This window comes from Ceratotherium simum, chromosome 30 (assembly GCF_057802395.1).
Source record: "Ceratotherium simum simum isolate JZ-2026a chromosome 30, ASM5780239v1, whole genome shotgun sequence".
NCBI lineage: Eukaryota > Metazoa > Chordata > Mammalia > Perissodactyla > Rhinocerotidae > Ceratotherium > Ceratotherium simum.
In genome coordinates, this window is record NC_141929.1 from 14,840,494 (window position 1) to 14,855,537 (window position 15,044).

Here is a 15,044-nt window from a genome sequence, read left to right on the forward strand (position 1 = left end):
TAAAATATTCTTAACCAAAAATAAATTAGATGGTAAAATGCTCTTCCTAGACAGGTGGGGAAAGTTCTTTGCTTAAGAAATGTTTAAAAAGGCTTTCTAAAGCACTGGAGGTGGGGTTGTGAAGAGGGTGACCCAGAAAGGGATGGATTAGGTAATTTAATTTCTTTTCTAATGTCTGCGACACTAACTCTTAAGCACAGTGTTATCCACATTCCGAGGTTTCCTATTCAACTTCAAATGGCACTCCAGAGCTGTACAGAGTTTGTTCGGTAGATTTTGTTTGTTCTTTTCTCTTTTTGATTCAAATCCCCATGTGTTCCTTGATGCTGAGGCCACAGTAACACCTTCCCATAGAAAGCCTGGCTACGAGTTGGCTTTTTTAGGAATTGCTCATTTCCCACATTTAATCGGCATGAATGCCACCTCCTGGTTTTGCAGAAAGGGCCCAGGGCAGTTGGGAGGAATGCACACAGGAATGAATCAGTTTACAGATTCTCTCTGCACTGAGTTTTAAGGGTCAGGTATTTAACTGTGCACTTCAGTGACGTGATTAGATGGTTTCAGTTGATAAAGCCAGTCACCTGATTCAAGAGTCAGAGAGGGTAATGACTCTTCGGTGGCTAATCCCATCTGAGAGCCTAGCTGGCCACTTGGCGCAGGTGGCTGGACACAATTTAGAACCCATTTTTGTAGACCATGGCATCTGTGGCACTGATGTCACAGTGCTTGGTGTTTAATATCTATGAAGATTGAATTAAACAATTTTTTTCCAGGGGAATGACTTTGTTGTTCTGTGGAAATGATGCATATCCACAGCATTTTACATTATATACAAAAGCACAAAGGAGAAATTAGAAACTCATTGAAAATTTCACCATATATTATTTTTCAGAGTTCACATTTGGTAAACATTAGTCCAGACAGGACGGATGGATAAATAAAAATTCACAAAAATGGAATTGGACTATATTATTAAAAAAATCATGCTTGAATTTCTTCTAAAACAAACCTGAAATAAATTTTCTTATACAAAAGATGTTAATCCTAAGATCATGGACTCTGGAACCAGGCTGCTTGGGTTCAAATCTTGGCTCTGCCAGTTACTAGCTCTATGAACTTGGGCAAAGTTGCTCGGCCTTCCTAGCCTTCAGTTTCTCCAACTGTAAAACAGGGGCACTAATAGTACCGACCTCTTTTTAAGAGGATGAAATGAGTTCAGACGTATTCAGAGCAGTGCCTGGCACATAGTGTATGGTATATAGATGCCAATTATTACTATTATCCCTTTAAAATCAAGAGAAAAGACAGTTCAATATTAAGCAGTTTCAACTTGAGCCACTGACACTCAGCTGTAAAAGGCGATGGAATAGCACCTATGCTTCCCACACACATCCAAGTTTTTATTGGCTATAGTGCTAATTTTAAAAAGCTGAGGTTTAAAACATTCTGTTCTGAAATCATAACCATCAAAGTTGTTTAGGCTCAGTTCTATAGTTAAACGGACTCAGTGTTTCCTACCAGTCTTTTCCTCACAGTTCTTTTCCTTCCCGAGTGCCTTATTTGGTTCTTCTCATGAATGGTTTTATTTCATTGGCAAGTTGGTTTTTCAACAAGGGTGCATGAGTGCTGTATTCACTGATTCCTCGCATTCTGAGAGTGTCTGCCTGTTACCTTCAGACTCAAGGGACAATTTGGCTGGTTATAAAATTTTGGGGTCACCCTTTCTTTCCCTCAAAACTCTGTAGCCATTGCTCCATTGTCATCTGGCATTGAGCGTTATTGTGGAGAAGCTCAAGGTTAGTCTAAAGTCTTCCCTTGATGGGTCTCTTCTGCTTAGATGCCACAGAATTCTTTGGTTCTCAATAAGACCAGTCACTTCACTAAGATATGTCTGCCTGTTGAATATTCTATGTCATTTTGTCCCAGGACAAGATGTGGCCTTATTTTTAAAAATCTTTAGAAACATATTTCATTTTTATTTTTAACTAGATAGGACAATGAAAAGCACATCACCTTTCTGCCCATCTCCCCACCTCTTACCCAAGCCTTCCCTTCCCCTGAGGTACCAAGAATACAAGTGTCTTGTCTATCCTTGTGGAGGTATTATATGGATATAAAAGCACATTCATATATGTTTTCTTTTATTTTTTACACATTTAATAGCATACTATGCACTCTTGTTCTGCATTTGCTTTTTTCACTGGACGATGACTCATCAGTGCTTTTGGAGCTGCCTCATTCTTTTTAACAGCTGCATTTTCTTCCATCATATAATTCTGCCATCATTTATTTAACCAATGTCCTATTGACAGATATTGGCTCCCAGCCTTTTGCTCTTATAATCAATGTCACATGAATATCCTATATATATGTCATCTTGTATATTGTGTCTATGTCTATAAGATAAATTCCTAGGAGTGGAATAACTAGGTCAAAGAGTATGGGCATTTAAAATTTTGATAGCTATTGCCACACTGCCTTCCAATGAACACTTCCCTGACACTGTAGGGGAGGGCCTGTTTCCACATGCCCTTCTTGCTCTTTACCAATCTGATAGGGAAAAAAAAATGTGTCATAGTAATTTTATTTGCATTTCTTCTAATATGATTAAACTTGAGCGTATTTTCATATATTTAAGAGCCATTTTATTTTTCTTGCTGTGAATTTTCTGTTCATTTCCTTTGGCTATTTTTCTATTGGGTTGTTGGTATTTTTCTTGTTGATTTGTAGAAGCTATTTTTTAACCTATATGTATGCTTTTATTGAAGTTATACATGCAACTAATAGAAAAGATCAAACTGTACTACAAGAGTTATTACAAGAAACAGTAGTTCCTGACCCACCCTGGCATCCAACAATCCTGAGGGCACCATTTCTCAATTCCTGTAGTGGGGCTGGTCTGCAGAACAGTTTCCTTTGGCAGAGAGCGGAAGATCAGGTGGTGGACACACCCCAGATACCAGAGATCATTCTGGGATGTCGACACTGACACTAGAAACATTAAATTTCCCAAACATTTTGAGTAACTTCTCTGGGGAAGAGCACTTATCTTTAAGTCTTGGGATAAAAGGCAGCTGCCCATGTTTTTTGTGTGGGGTCGGGTGTGACAGCTGTCTGGTGCACATGGAATCTCTCTATTTTCAGCGCTCTGCTCACACTTGTTGCCTCTTGAGTCCAGGCTACTTGGGATGAATAACTCCCACATCTTTGCAGCCCTATTGGAGAATTTTCTAGGCTGCAGGTTTTGTGCCTTTTTGTCAGCCCACTCCATCCTCATTCTAGCTTGTAGAATTTGTTTAAATCTCTCATTATTTGGTTATACCCATCCTCTGCCCCCTTTATTTTATTGCTCTGGGCTTCTTTCCTTTTGAACATTTCTACTTTTATCTTATTAAGGTTTCAGGAGGGACAAGAGTGGGTCTAATCTACCACCCAGACTGAGAAAGCTACTCACGTCTGAATTTTCATTTTCTCATCCATTTGTTTCCCTCTGCTCTGTGAGTTCACTCTTCATCTCCTCTTTGAACCCTGGTATCTTGTAGCTCATCTTTTTAGAGTCAGGTCATGTCATCTGTAACTTCTTTGAGACTGTAGAGAACTACATGTTTGTACTTGTGGTCTTCTTCCTGGTGTGGGTTCCCTTAGAGCAAGTTTTCACCAGCCTCTTGCTTATGATCATTTCCCTCTTTTATTTCTCTGTTCAAAGATCCTAGCTGGTTTTTCCCAGCTCGTGCTTGAATGAGACTCACTAAAGAATGGGTGGGGAGGGGCAGGAGAGGGCGGCAGTGCAGTTTACAGCCACTAGTTGGGTACTGTCTGCAACACCCTCTCACCAAGTGGCTCTGGCCCCCATCTCCCCCAAAGACCCATCTCTCTGAGTATGGCTCACAGCAAATCTCCTTAAGTCATGGGCTCCCTCTTCTGAGATCTCACGATTGCTGCCTGCCCTCCCTTCCTCATTTATACCACTTTCCCATTGGCTGTCTCCCTAGACTGGGAGGCTGAACACAATGGTGTGTGGATCTGGTTTCTCCTTCAATCCTCATTTCCTACAGCTCTGCAGTGCCACTTGTCCCATGGCCCAGCCATTCCCACTGGTGTCCTCATGCCCAGCAAAGGATCACCAGGATGATCTTGTAGGGATGCTTAGACAACACTGCATCCTGCCCCAGACTGGTGGCCCGGTGAGCTCACAGCCTCCTCCCTCCTCCTAGTTCAGATTTCTCCGTATCTGGAGATTGGCTGGCTGGTTTAGGGACTGGGCTTCGGCTACTTCCTCATTTCCTTGAGTATGGAGGTTTGGTCGGTTTTGAGGGAGGGGAATTAAAAGATCTTTACTATCATTAGTGGGAAGACACTGTTTTCAAAGGTCAGCTTCATTATAACGGGCAGGAATGAGAGAAATATCATAATGAGCCAGAGTTCTTACACCATTAACAATAGTTTTCCTACTGATTGATATTGGAATTTATGTATGATTCATTTTAAATTTTCTGTATTTTTTCCTCCTTGTTGCCTGGATTCTTTATATTTTTCTGGACTGAAATTTAGGTAGTGTACTGACATTATTCTCTTCCTTCATCACACACACAACTCCCCTAGGACCTTGTTAGGACAGCCCTCTGTCAAGTTACCTCAGGAGGTAAGGGCAGAGGAGATTTATCCGTTTCACAGACGAAGAAGGGGCCGCTTGTTGAGAGCAACACGTTCACTGGAAGGGTGGAAATGTTCTTCATGACCAAGGGCTGGTAATCAGGTTCTAGGATAATGTTAAGTTTCTGCAAAAAAGGAAAAAGAGGAAGCAAACCAAGTTATGGTAAACATAGTAAGCCTTCAGGAACAAAAGTCTCATATTAACTGTTAGCAGAATTAGTGCTCCCTCTCCCTCTCTGTCTCTCTCTCTTTTTTCCCTTGTAGAGATTTAGATAAATCATTTGGAATATATGGTGAATTACTGAGACGTGAATCTACATAAGCCAGAAAACACAGGTTAGATTTCTTACTTTATTGTTGCCTAGTTAAAAATCACCAATGCAAGCCCTGCCTCTGGATATAGAACCATTACCATAGAAGTTTCCACAGTGTCATAAAACAAAATTTAATAAATTAGTGATATCTTGTGGGAGAACCCAAGTATTATTATAATGACTAAAACATTTTTTCTCTACACAATATTTTTTCCATGCTTAAAATACCCAATTTTCAAATATACTTATCTTGTTATATTGACAAATGCTCATAACTGTTCCTGTAAATTTTTCCTGATGACACTAGGATAGTTGATTTAGAAGCATCTTTTCACTCTGTTAGACATATCAAATTTAATTTTTCAACTGGAGAAAGCATCAGAAATGGATCTTGAGCTGGAAGTTTATGGTCAGACTGGATTTCTCTCATTCTGATGTTGGGGTCCACAGAACTCCTTGTGTGCCCTGGAAACGGGGTCTTTTAATATCAGCAGGAAGTGACCAGAAGGCTCAATCCGCGGCCTCCAGAGAGAACCTCCCTCCAGTCATTCCCTGGCTCTTCCAACAACTCTAGCCTGTTCTTCCAGACCTCTTTTGATTTGCTTTTGCTCCTTGCTCTGATTTCAGTTAAATCCTCCTGATTCTGTATTTTGATCTGACTCTGTCTCTGCTTCTTTGTCCAGCATTCTCTTCCTTCTACTGTGGTTTCTAGATCCCCTGATTCTGAGCAAGCTTGGGTGACCAGTGTCCATTGTGTCTTAGTCAGTCCGGGCTGCTATAACAAATATGGTAGACTGGGTGGTTTAAACCATAGACATTTATGTCTCACAGTTCTGGAGGCTGAGAAGTCTAAGATCAAGGTGCCAGCAGGTCTAGTGTCTGGTGAGGGCCCATTTCCTGGCTTGTAGATGGCCACCTTCTTGCTGTGTCCTCACATGGCTGAGAGAGAGATCATCTCTCTTGTCTCTTCTTATAACGGCACTAATCCCATTCATGAAGGCTCCACTCTCATGACCTAATCACTTCCCAAAGCCCCCACCTCCAACATCACCACACGGGGGACTAGGGCATCAACATATGAATTCTGGGGGGACACAAACATTCAGTCCACAACAGTTGGCTCGAGCCTCCTGCCTCAGGTGTACTCCACCAGCCCCCCGTGCACTTCCGAAGTTCTTTCAGGGATTCAGTCTGGGCCTTACCATGAGATGCCAGCCATTGTTTCCCTCCCTTTAACACAATAATATAAGTATAGCATTCACTTCCCATTTGCAGATCGCATACTACAGTTTGGGGGAGGGATGAAGCAGCACTTTCGGGCCATACAAGGGCTGCATGGAGAACTGTCCACTCAGGCTGCTGTGTCACTGCAGGTAGCTTTGAAGTGAAGAAGCCACACTTGGTTGGTTTTGGCAAGAGGCCATTTAGAAGATAGTGATGAGAAGGAGTGGATGCACAGAGCACTCGTTCTATTTTAAAATGACCCCTTCTCTCTGGGTTGTCTGTCTCCCCAGATATCAGGAGACAGAATTCGCTGCTGGACTTCATGAAGCAAACCAGCTGCTAGTTTCAGTTGACCTTTTCAATTCCACAGAGATGTGGTTTCATCTCCGTGGTTTATGAGTGGTACAATAGTTATAAAGTAGCTCAAATCTGAGGAAGCGGTTATAGAAAAATTCTCCCCATAGGCAGGGTTGGTATCATTATAGTCTAATGTACTAAATCAGATACACTGCCTGAAGCCTAAAATAAGAAGATGGAATAGATAACAGGGTGTTATCTAATTAAATCTGAATATCAAGGCCTAACAGGTCTCTTTCACATGCTGGGTAATGAAGGTGCATTTCTTCATTGTCCCTGATATGGATCAAATGTGAGCAGGAAATGAACAATGAAAAATACAGTAGTTGGACAGATTTCAAACTTGTGATATTTGGGGGGAAGGAGAGAAGAGCAAAAAAAAAATAATCAGGAGGTTGTGACAGTTCATTTTTTAATTCAAGTCACTGCCATATTCAAAATATTTGCTATTTTATTCTGGTGATAAATTCAAACAATAGACATTTAAACAAGAATATATGTGTGTGTTTAAACAAGGCTTAAGGATATAAAGAGAAGAAAAAGAACGCTACCCACACATTTATATGAGTGTTTATGGGCTTAGAAAAAATATCTAATAAGCAACTAAGTCGCATATTTAACATATACTGTAATGTTCTACACAGAATAACTATTCAATAAACATTCACTGAATTTTCTTTGAATAGCTACCTTTAGAGAAAATATGAAAAAATTTGGTGCAGCTGTCACCAATAAATATCTTTCCTGATTACTTAAAAAAGGAAGAATTTAAAACAGAGTAATGAAAGCTTAACAACTATAGCAGGAAGTCTTGTAGTATTTTCTTTTTATATGTCTCATGGATCTTGCCACAGTTAGTTTAGTACCCTTATTCCACCTCTTCAATGTCTACTTTCCCCACTAGTCTGTGAAGCCAGGGTTTTTGCTGTGTCTTTGCTGCCTAATACACCAGAAGTGCTCAAAAATTATTTGTTGATTTGAATTGAACTTGTACATCTCACCTCGCCTACTTGACTATAAGCTCCCTTATTCATCTACCAGCAGAGCATGTTATCTGTGCTCAATAGATATTTATTTAATACAAATAAAGTATGACAGAATCCACTACCAGAACAGCTGGTCTTGAACATTCTCCTATAAGCCTCCAAGTAATGAGAAGAACCCTGGTTTATTCCCCCATGACTGATAGGCATTGCCACACCCCATCCTTTTGTATGACAGGACACTATCTCAGGACTTAGCTTTGACTATGTATGTCCCACACTATGGGACAATAGCTTACTTAATGGTTGGTCTTCCTAGTCATCTGTGAGGTTCATCAGGGAAGGACCATTCTCACTGTTGTATTCCTACACAGCGCCTGGCACATGGGAGGCCTTAATAAACATCCCACTCAGCAGCCAGTGTGACTGTTTCAATGAATAAATCTGACCGTGTCACTCCTCTCCCTCCTTGAAGCCCGCCAACGGCCACCTACAACAAAACCCAAAGTCCAGAACATGCCTCCCAGTCATGCTACACTCATCTGGCCCCTGCCCACTTCTCTAGATGGACCTCATGTCATTCTTGGCATATTCTCTGTCTAAGGTGGCCTTTCAGTTCTATATACTCACCAAGCTCTTGCCTAACTCAGGCCCTTTGTACGTGCTGTTCCCTCTGCTATAATTCTCTCCCCCTCCCTTGTCCCAGACTAATTTCTATTTTTCATTCAAGTCTCAACTCAAGGCACTTGCTCAAGTCTAGGACCACACATACAAATAAGGCCATATCTCCTGATATATGCTCTCATAGTACCTTATACCTCTTCTTCACAGCACTGTTTAGAATTGTATTTTAAACAACTAAATTTTAATAATTTATTTACAGTCTGTAACTTCGACCAGTCTCTTAGCTTTCCTCATGTCTGGCTGGTTCACCAGATTTTCAGCACCAACACAGTCCTCAACTCAGAAGAGACATTCCATACATATCTGCTTTGAACAGTAAATAATTCTATGATGGAAGTCTGCCTATGAGTAGGTCAAGTCCTACTGTGATATCTCCCTGACCTCTTCACCATCCCGACTCCCTGCTCTGAGCAGCAGTCATTCCCATCTCTCCCCTGTCCTCTGCCTCCTCCATTTATTGCTTGCTCTTAATGGCCATATAAAGTCATGGACAGTTATAGCCATAGAAATTAAAGAGTGTGAAGCATATAGTTTAAGTTGATTATTCTCAAGCAGTGTTAGGTGACCTACATAATAGCTTAACTTATATCTCAGTTTCCTCATGTACATCATGGGAATGATAACAGAACCCACCACACAGATTATTGTGAGGCACAACTGGGAAAATGTATGTAACGAACATGGCTTGATGCCTAGCACATACCAATCAATCAGTGGTAGCTATTCTTACTGATTATTATAATTATCCATAATTCTACTCCAACCCTTTCTATACTGTGATGTTTATTTTACCTAGTTAGAGTAAAATGATTGACTAAAATGCATTTTCAGTGCACTGGAATACCTCCTCACTTTGGTCTTATACAACAGGAACGATGGAAGTAGAATTTCCATAGCAATTTGCATTTCAAAGGAATGTAGGTTTAGATTCAGAATTTTTAGTTGAATGTGTATTGGTCTCTGGAGCTTAAAACACACTGGCTGGGTGTGAGTGTAACAGGCTTCCTATTAATTTACCTTCCAAAACGAAAATGTGAACATGCTGAGCCCTGGTTGGAGCACCCAGTCTCCCCAGCACAGCCCCACTGACCTTCTCCAGTCGGTATATGAGCTGCTTGGTGGAGAGCTGGAGAAGCGGAGCTATAAACTCACAGATGATATTCACAGTCATCAGTAAGCTCCTCCCCTTTTGTGCCCCGATGATGGCGTGGCACACCAGCTGTTCTTTGACTATCTGCAGACGAGATACAACAGCATTTTTGGAACATCCATAGCTCTGAAAACTTATTTCTCAACAATCAGCAAACTGATTCTCAACTACCTGTCTGGGGATACCAGGGAGAGCTCGTTTTTCTAAATAGTGCATTTCAGGGATCACTCTCTGTCACACAATTAAAGTCTGATTGGTTAAATATGTCCTGGATGGATCCTGTGTCTACTTCTGACTGCTCCTGAGGACACAATCAATTTACATTCAGTTCAACCAATATATATATGGAAGACATATTATGCATCAAGGCTGTTAGGGGCTGGACATACAAAACAGTGAGGGACAAGGTGGATAAAATCCTTCACGGACTTACAGTTCAATGGTAGTTATATGATTTCTTATCAAGCTAGTCAGAAACTGTGGCCGGAAAAATTTTGCCTTTCATACTTGAATACTTAAAAATCATGCCACAGAAACTCACACTTCTTTGGACCCAAGAGATCCAGATTTTTATAAAGCAGAAAGGACCCAAAGTGAATTTATATCATGAATAGCTTGTACTGAAGAGTACTCAGGTTTCAGAACTTAATGAATTCAAGTCTCTTCTCAGTTATGTAGCATAACTTGGAAGAACACTCAGGGAAGCTTTTAGTAAAGCTTAAACTGAATTTAGAACACCAGTAGCTCAGATTTAATGCCTATAAAACTATGGTCAACTCTTGATAATGACATTGTAAATGTGCTCCTGAAACAGGCTCTCAATGTCTTGAGATGAGGGGCTGCCTTCTATTCATCTTCGCACCCTTAGTGTCTAGCATGGTGTTTGTCATGTGGTACCTACTCAATAAAAGTTGACTGAACCCCTGAATAAGAGAGATAAAGAGTATATTATACACTCCATAATAGGAAATAATTTTTTTTTTGCACTGAGGATGTTTTACCAGAAAATGCTTTGTGAAGAAACAACGTAAATAAAATAAAGCGCAATCCGGGACCCTAGAGGAGCTAGGCAATGGACCAGCTTCTCCATCTTGTCTGCTGGGATACTAATTTCTTTATTGTTTCCTATTTCATAAGGAGAAAGTTTAGTATCACCTCCTAATTAGGTGACGCCAGCAGGAGCTCAGGCAAGCATCATTTCTTATTCATAAAGTCTGCATTTGTGAGGTAGAAGAGGCTCATAAGTGATTTCAGAAGTTTCTTTTAGGTTTTTGATGGTTTCCAATCTCCATGAGGGAATAGGAATAAACAGACACATGATTTGGATCTGCTTAAATGTTTTAAGCAGAATGGTGATAATGTAAATAAGAACAGACCATCAGAGTTGCTGAAGATGAACTCAGCTTTTTTATTGGTACATTAAAAGATGATGATTATAAGTGTGATGCTGTTGTGTCAGGCTGAGAGGGAAGGAACGAGGGACGTCCCAATACCTGGATAGGAGAGGCAGCTAAAATTGTCTGTAAAAACATCCTTTTTGAGTAAATATGAACTGAATACTGCTAAGTGTTAATAAGAGGCTTAGCATTGGCTGAACGCTGGGTGTCCCTATACCAGAGACTTGCTGGCTGGTCACTGTTGACCTTGGGGATGAGAATCTTTAAGTGGTATTTTAAGGTTGGGTTCATGGTAGCTGTAGAAACAAGCAAAACTGAGCAGAGCTGAACCCTGAAAGCAATGAGTGCTGCCATGGCAACTTGGTCTGTATGAAATCCTTGAGAAACCACATCTTTTCTTCAGATAAATGTCAAGAGACTTTCCTAAGAAATAGATATAAGATTTGTTTAGGAGAAAAATAGCTTCTAAACACATTGTCCTCTTACCCTGGGAGTAGCAGAATAGCCTTCGAGTATCACATCGATTGTCTGGCCTGGGTACAGCTCCATCCTGATAGGGTGGAGCTGAAACACGGGGCTCTGGGCATTCCTGGCCTTCTGGGAGCTGTGGGGCTGGGGCTGGCTCTTAGTAAGTCCCTTCTTCGCCAGGCCCTTCTTGTTCAGCTTGCCCTGGGGACAGAAATCTTCGTTCATCCAGAACAACTGTTGGACCCGACGTCCCTTGTTGGTCAACTTGAAGTGGTAATAATAGGTGTCCAGGCTGGAAAAAGGAAGCAGGAATTGAGAGGACTCAACTTCGAAGTGTTCTTTTCAGCTCTACACCCTTGGGATTTACTCCTCTGGAAGCATTTAAAAAGTGAGAAATGAAATATACATTATTTTTATAAAATTTAGGAAGGCTAAATCAGGGTGCTACTAGGAGCTACCACAGTAATGGGACAGGTAGCATCTACTCATGGGGTCCATAGACTCGAGTCAGTGACCTGGGTTTGGTCCCTGAGTTGCCATCACCAGGGAATGGGCCCCCACCCATCCTCACTCTTTCTAAGCGGGTCAAGCACGCCACAGAACACACACAGTTCATGTGAAAACCCCTCTAATTTACAAGAAACAGTTCTGAGGAGTGAAAGGAAAGCAAAAAACCTATTGGAGGAGAAGAGTATTTCAAACTGTGTTGAGTAAATTTCTATTGACCGAGTGAAATGTCTTGTGATGGGCTCAATTTGAAGGGAACTTTGAGGAGAAAGGACACATATCCTTTAAGCCTTACCAAAGGTCAAGGGGACTGTAACGGACCAGAACACCAGCTGGACTGGTCATTTTTCTCAGACTAATGTACATTAAAGATGCTGCTATTTCCTTCGTTCATTCTTTGTCTATTCATTCATTTATTCCACAAATATGTATTAAGGACCTCTTGATTGTGTGGCTCTTTGCTAGACACTGGGATTTCTAAGATCTTGGAGGTGGTTCAAATGTGTTTTTGTTTGGGATTTTTTTTTAAACTGATTTGTAAGCTTACTTTAAAATAGTATTTTCGGGGAGAAAACCCATCTCAGGACTGTTTTTTATGTTTTAAATTTGATTAGGCTTTGAGATTTCATCCCCTCTATTCTTCATCAGGAAATGACATCTACCTAATAAGTAAGTTGAAGCATCAGATAAGTAATAAGAAAGGGTATTTGCCAGTTGGCAGGTGTAACCATTTCTATCTAAATATGTGTTCACAGGGCACGCTTATTGGAGTCTGTACTCAGTAGCTTGACTTCATGGCTAAGAGTAGGCTTTGGGGGGAAATAATAAATAATATAAACTGTTTATAAAGTAGGCAGAGTCTCTGTCACTTATTCACAGTATATCTTTCAATCACCATAGAAATCCAGTAATAATAAGTATATTTACTTTCATTTTATAGATGAAGAAATAGAAGCTCTGAAAATTTAAGGAAGTTGCCCAAAAACATGCAATCAGAAGTGTGATATGGGTATTTATTTAGACCCATATGCCCAAAAAGTTGGCAACTTTTTCTCCGAAGGGCTGAATAATAAATATTTTAGGCCTTTCGGGCCACATGGTCTGTCACAACTATTAAATTTTCCATCGTACTGTGAAAGAAGCCATAGAAAATATATGTACATGAATGGGCATGCCTGAGTTCCAGTAAAACTTTATTTATAGAAACAGGTAGTGGGCTGCAGTTTGCCCATTCCTGATTTTGAGGATTCTTCTGGAGATTGTTGGCATCATGATTTTACGTCATAAAGAATAACAATAGGGTTTAGGCAGAGGACAAATTGGCAGCTAAAAGCTACAGTATTCTTCTGTACTGATAGAAAACTATTAGCTAACTCTCCAATTCCAGGCAAGTGTCAGAATATCTTTGGGACTATTTGGCACTATTTGTAGACTAACGAGAACATGTAATTAAGTCTGGTTTGCAGTATATTGTTTTCTATAATTATATCCAAGTGCACCTAACAAAGAAATTTGGAAATATAAGCACCGTATGCAATGAGAAAATTCCCTTGCTTATGTTCCATAGACAGGCAGAGAGGAGCATTTTTCTATCTAGTTGACACAAAAATTGTAATTGGATGCTTCTCTGAAAACATATGCAATTTAACTATCTGACTTGCCTGTTACTTAATTCCTATTGGTTTATGGTGTTTTCAGTCAAGTGCCATGTTTCGTAGATGGAGCAGAGGAAAGGATGCATGGAGGGGCTTGTGGGGAGAGCTCCTAGCTGATTTTTGTCAGGCACAGCTTCGGAAAGCACAGTGTGCCCATCGTGGTTTCAGGGCCAATTAGACCAGAAGGCAGGTGCACTCCTTTGAGATCTGTTCACGGTATTGCAAGGAACGGGCCAAATTCAACTGGCCCCCAAGAGTCGACTAGTGACAGCTGAGTGACTCCTCTGAGGAACTATGAACAAATCACACATATCCTCTACTGTTAGCATTCAAACCTCATATATTTTTAGAGCCACATTTAGATCGTTCTGCTCAGAGATGTCTAATGCTATACCACCTTTTGTTTAAATTTTTAGACTCTCTAGCTTTTCAAGTGGAGCCATTTGCAACCATCTCAATTGTTGGTTCTACGGTGGGAGGCAAGCAGAGGACAAAACACCAAAAAATTTACTGGTCTTGCAATACCTGATAAGATACATTTGCAATAAATTTTTACCTTCCTAGATATACACAGGTTATCACTAAGCTGCACCTATTTTCTACATTCATTGAGAGGGATTAGCAGTATATTGGAATCAAAAAGGAGACATCATGGTTGAGATTCTAAATTTGTCACACAGAAGCCACTACAAGTTTGAGAGAAGAATGCACTTCCTATGAACCATCTCTTCTCTAGTGTAGAGGGACACAGCTTGGAGAATGTAACCAAACTATGACTAAGGTGTCTTCTGTAGCTGATGTACCCATCCAGAGGGGTAAAAGTGAAGACAGGAAAAGTAGGGGAGCTCAGGAGGCAAGTTCTATTTACTTAAAAATAATTTTCCAAAGTAGAGGTGATGCTCAGCCTATGCAACACTTGTGATATCTACAAGAATTGATCCATGATATTTCCCTACCTAAAATGTGCTCCCAAATCGAGTTCTGGAGCAAAGGGCTTATCTGAAACAATGGTGGAACCAATTCCTGAAGCCAGGACAGGAATCCGGTAGGTGTTGCTATTTTCAATGTCCAAAATGACTGTGTCTTTGAATGTCAGTATGTCATTCAGGTTGGCCGTCAGTGTCAGTTGAATATCAGTTTCCGGGGGAACCATGCCTTCATTGGGTTCAATCGTCCAAAGGGACTTTTTGTGTGCCTGCAACACAAGACCATAAGTTAACAGGGAAGATATTCTTGGCTTTTCACTCTGCACATGTCAAAGCCCTCTCTACTTCAAATAGCTGGCACTGTAGACCTCGACATCAGAGACAAACATTATTTTTTCAAATCAAAGCAGCTGGGTGTTTGTTGGCTTTTCTTTTTTTTCAAAAAGCAATCTGACTATGAAGAGCAAACCTACAATTCTACTTTTGAATGCTCTGTGAAGATTCTTTACATCTCTTTCTCAAGATGACAGCCCAGTTCTCTAACAAGCTTATACTCATTATCTGCTCTAATCTCCAAATTCTGAGATACCAACAGAAGGTCCACCATCCTTCCTGGAATGTGGAATTTTTCAAAGAAATGTTTTTCAAGTACAAAGTTTCTATGATGTTATAGGGAGGATGAACAGCTTTCATTAATACACACAATGTAGGAAGTTGTCTTGATTT

The 15,044-nt window shown here is 40.5% G+C and overlaps 1 protein-coding gene across 2 annotated transcripts in view; it reads right to left on the minus strand.

Moving 5' to 3' along the window:
• The window catches only part of HYDIN (HYDIN axonemal central pair apparatus protein), a 323,416-nt gene that overhangs the window by 163,438 nt on the left and 144,934 nt on the right, over positions 1-15,044 (minus strand). For both annotated transcript variants that reach the window (XM_004431814.3, XM_087419963.1), the window contains exons 18-21: positions 14,349-14,587; positions 11,249-11,522; positions 9,306-9,449; positions 4,635-4,778 (exon numbers count right to left, since the gene is read on the minus strand). In XM_004431814.3, coding sequence (XP_004431871.2) covers positions 4,635-4,778; positions 9,306-9,449; positions 11,249-11,522; positions 14,349-14,587 — 801 coding nt within the window. The remainder of the gene's footprint in view (positions 1-4,634; positions 4,779-9,305; positions 9,450-11,248; positions 11,523-14,348; positions 14,588-15,044) is intronic.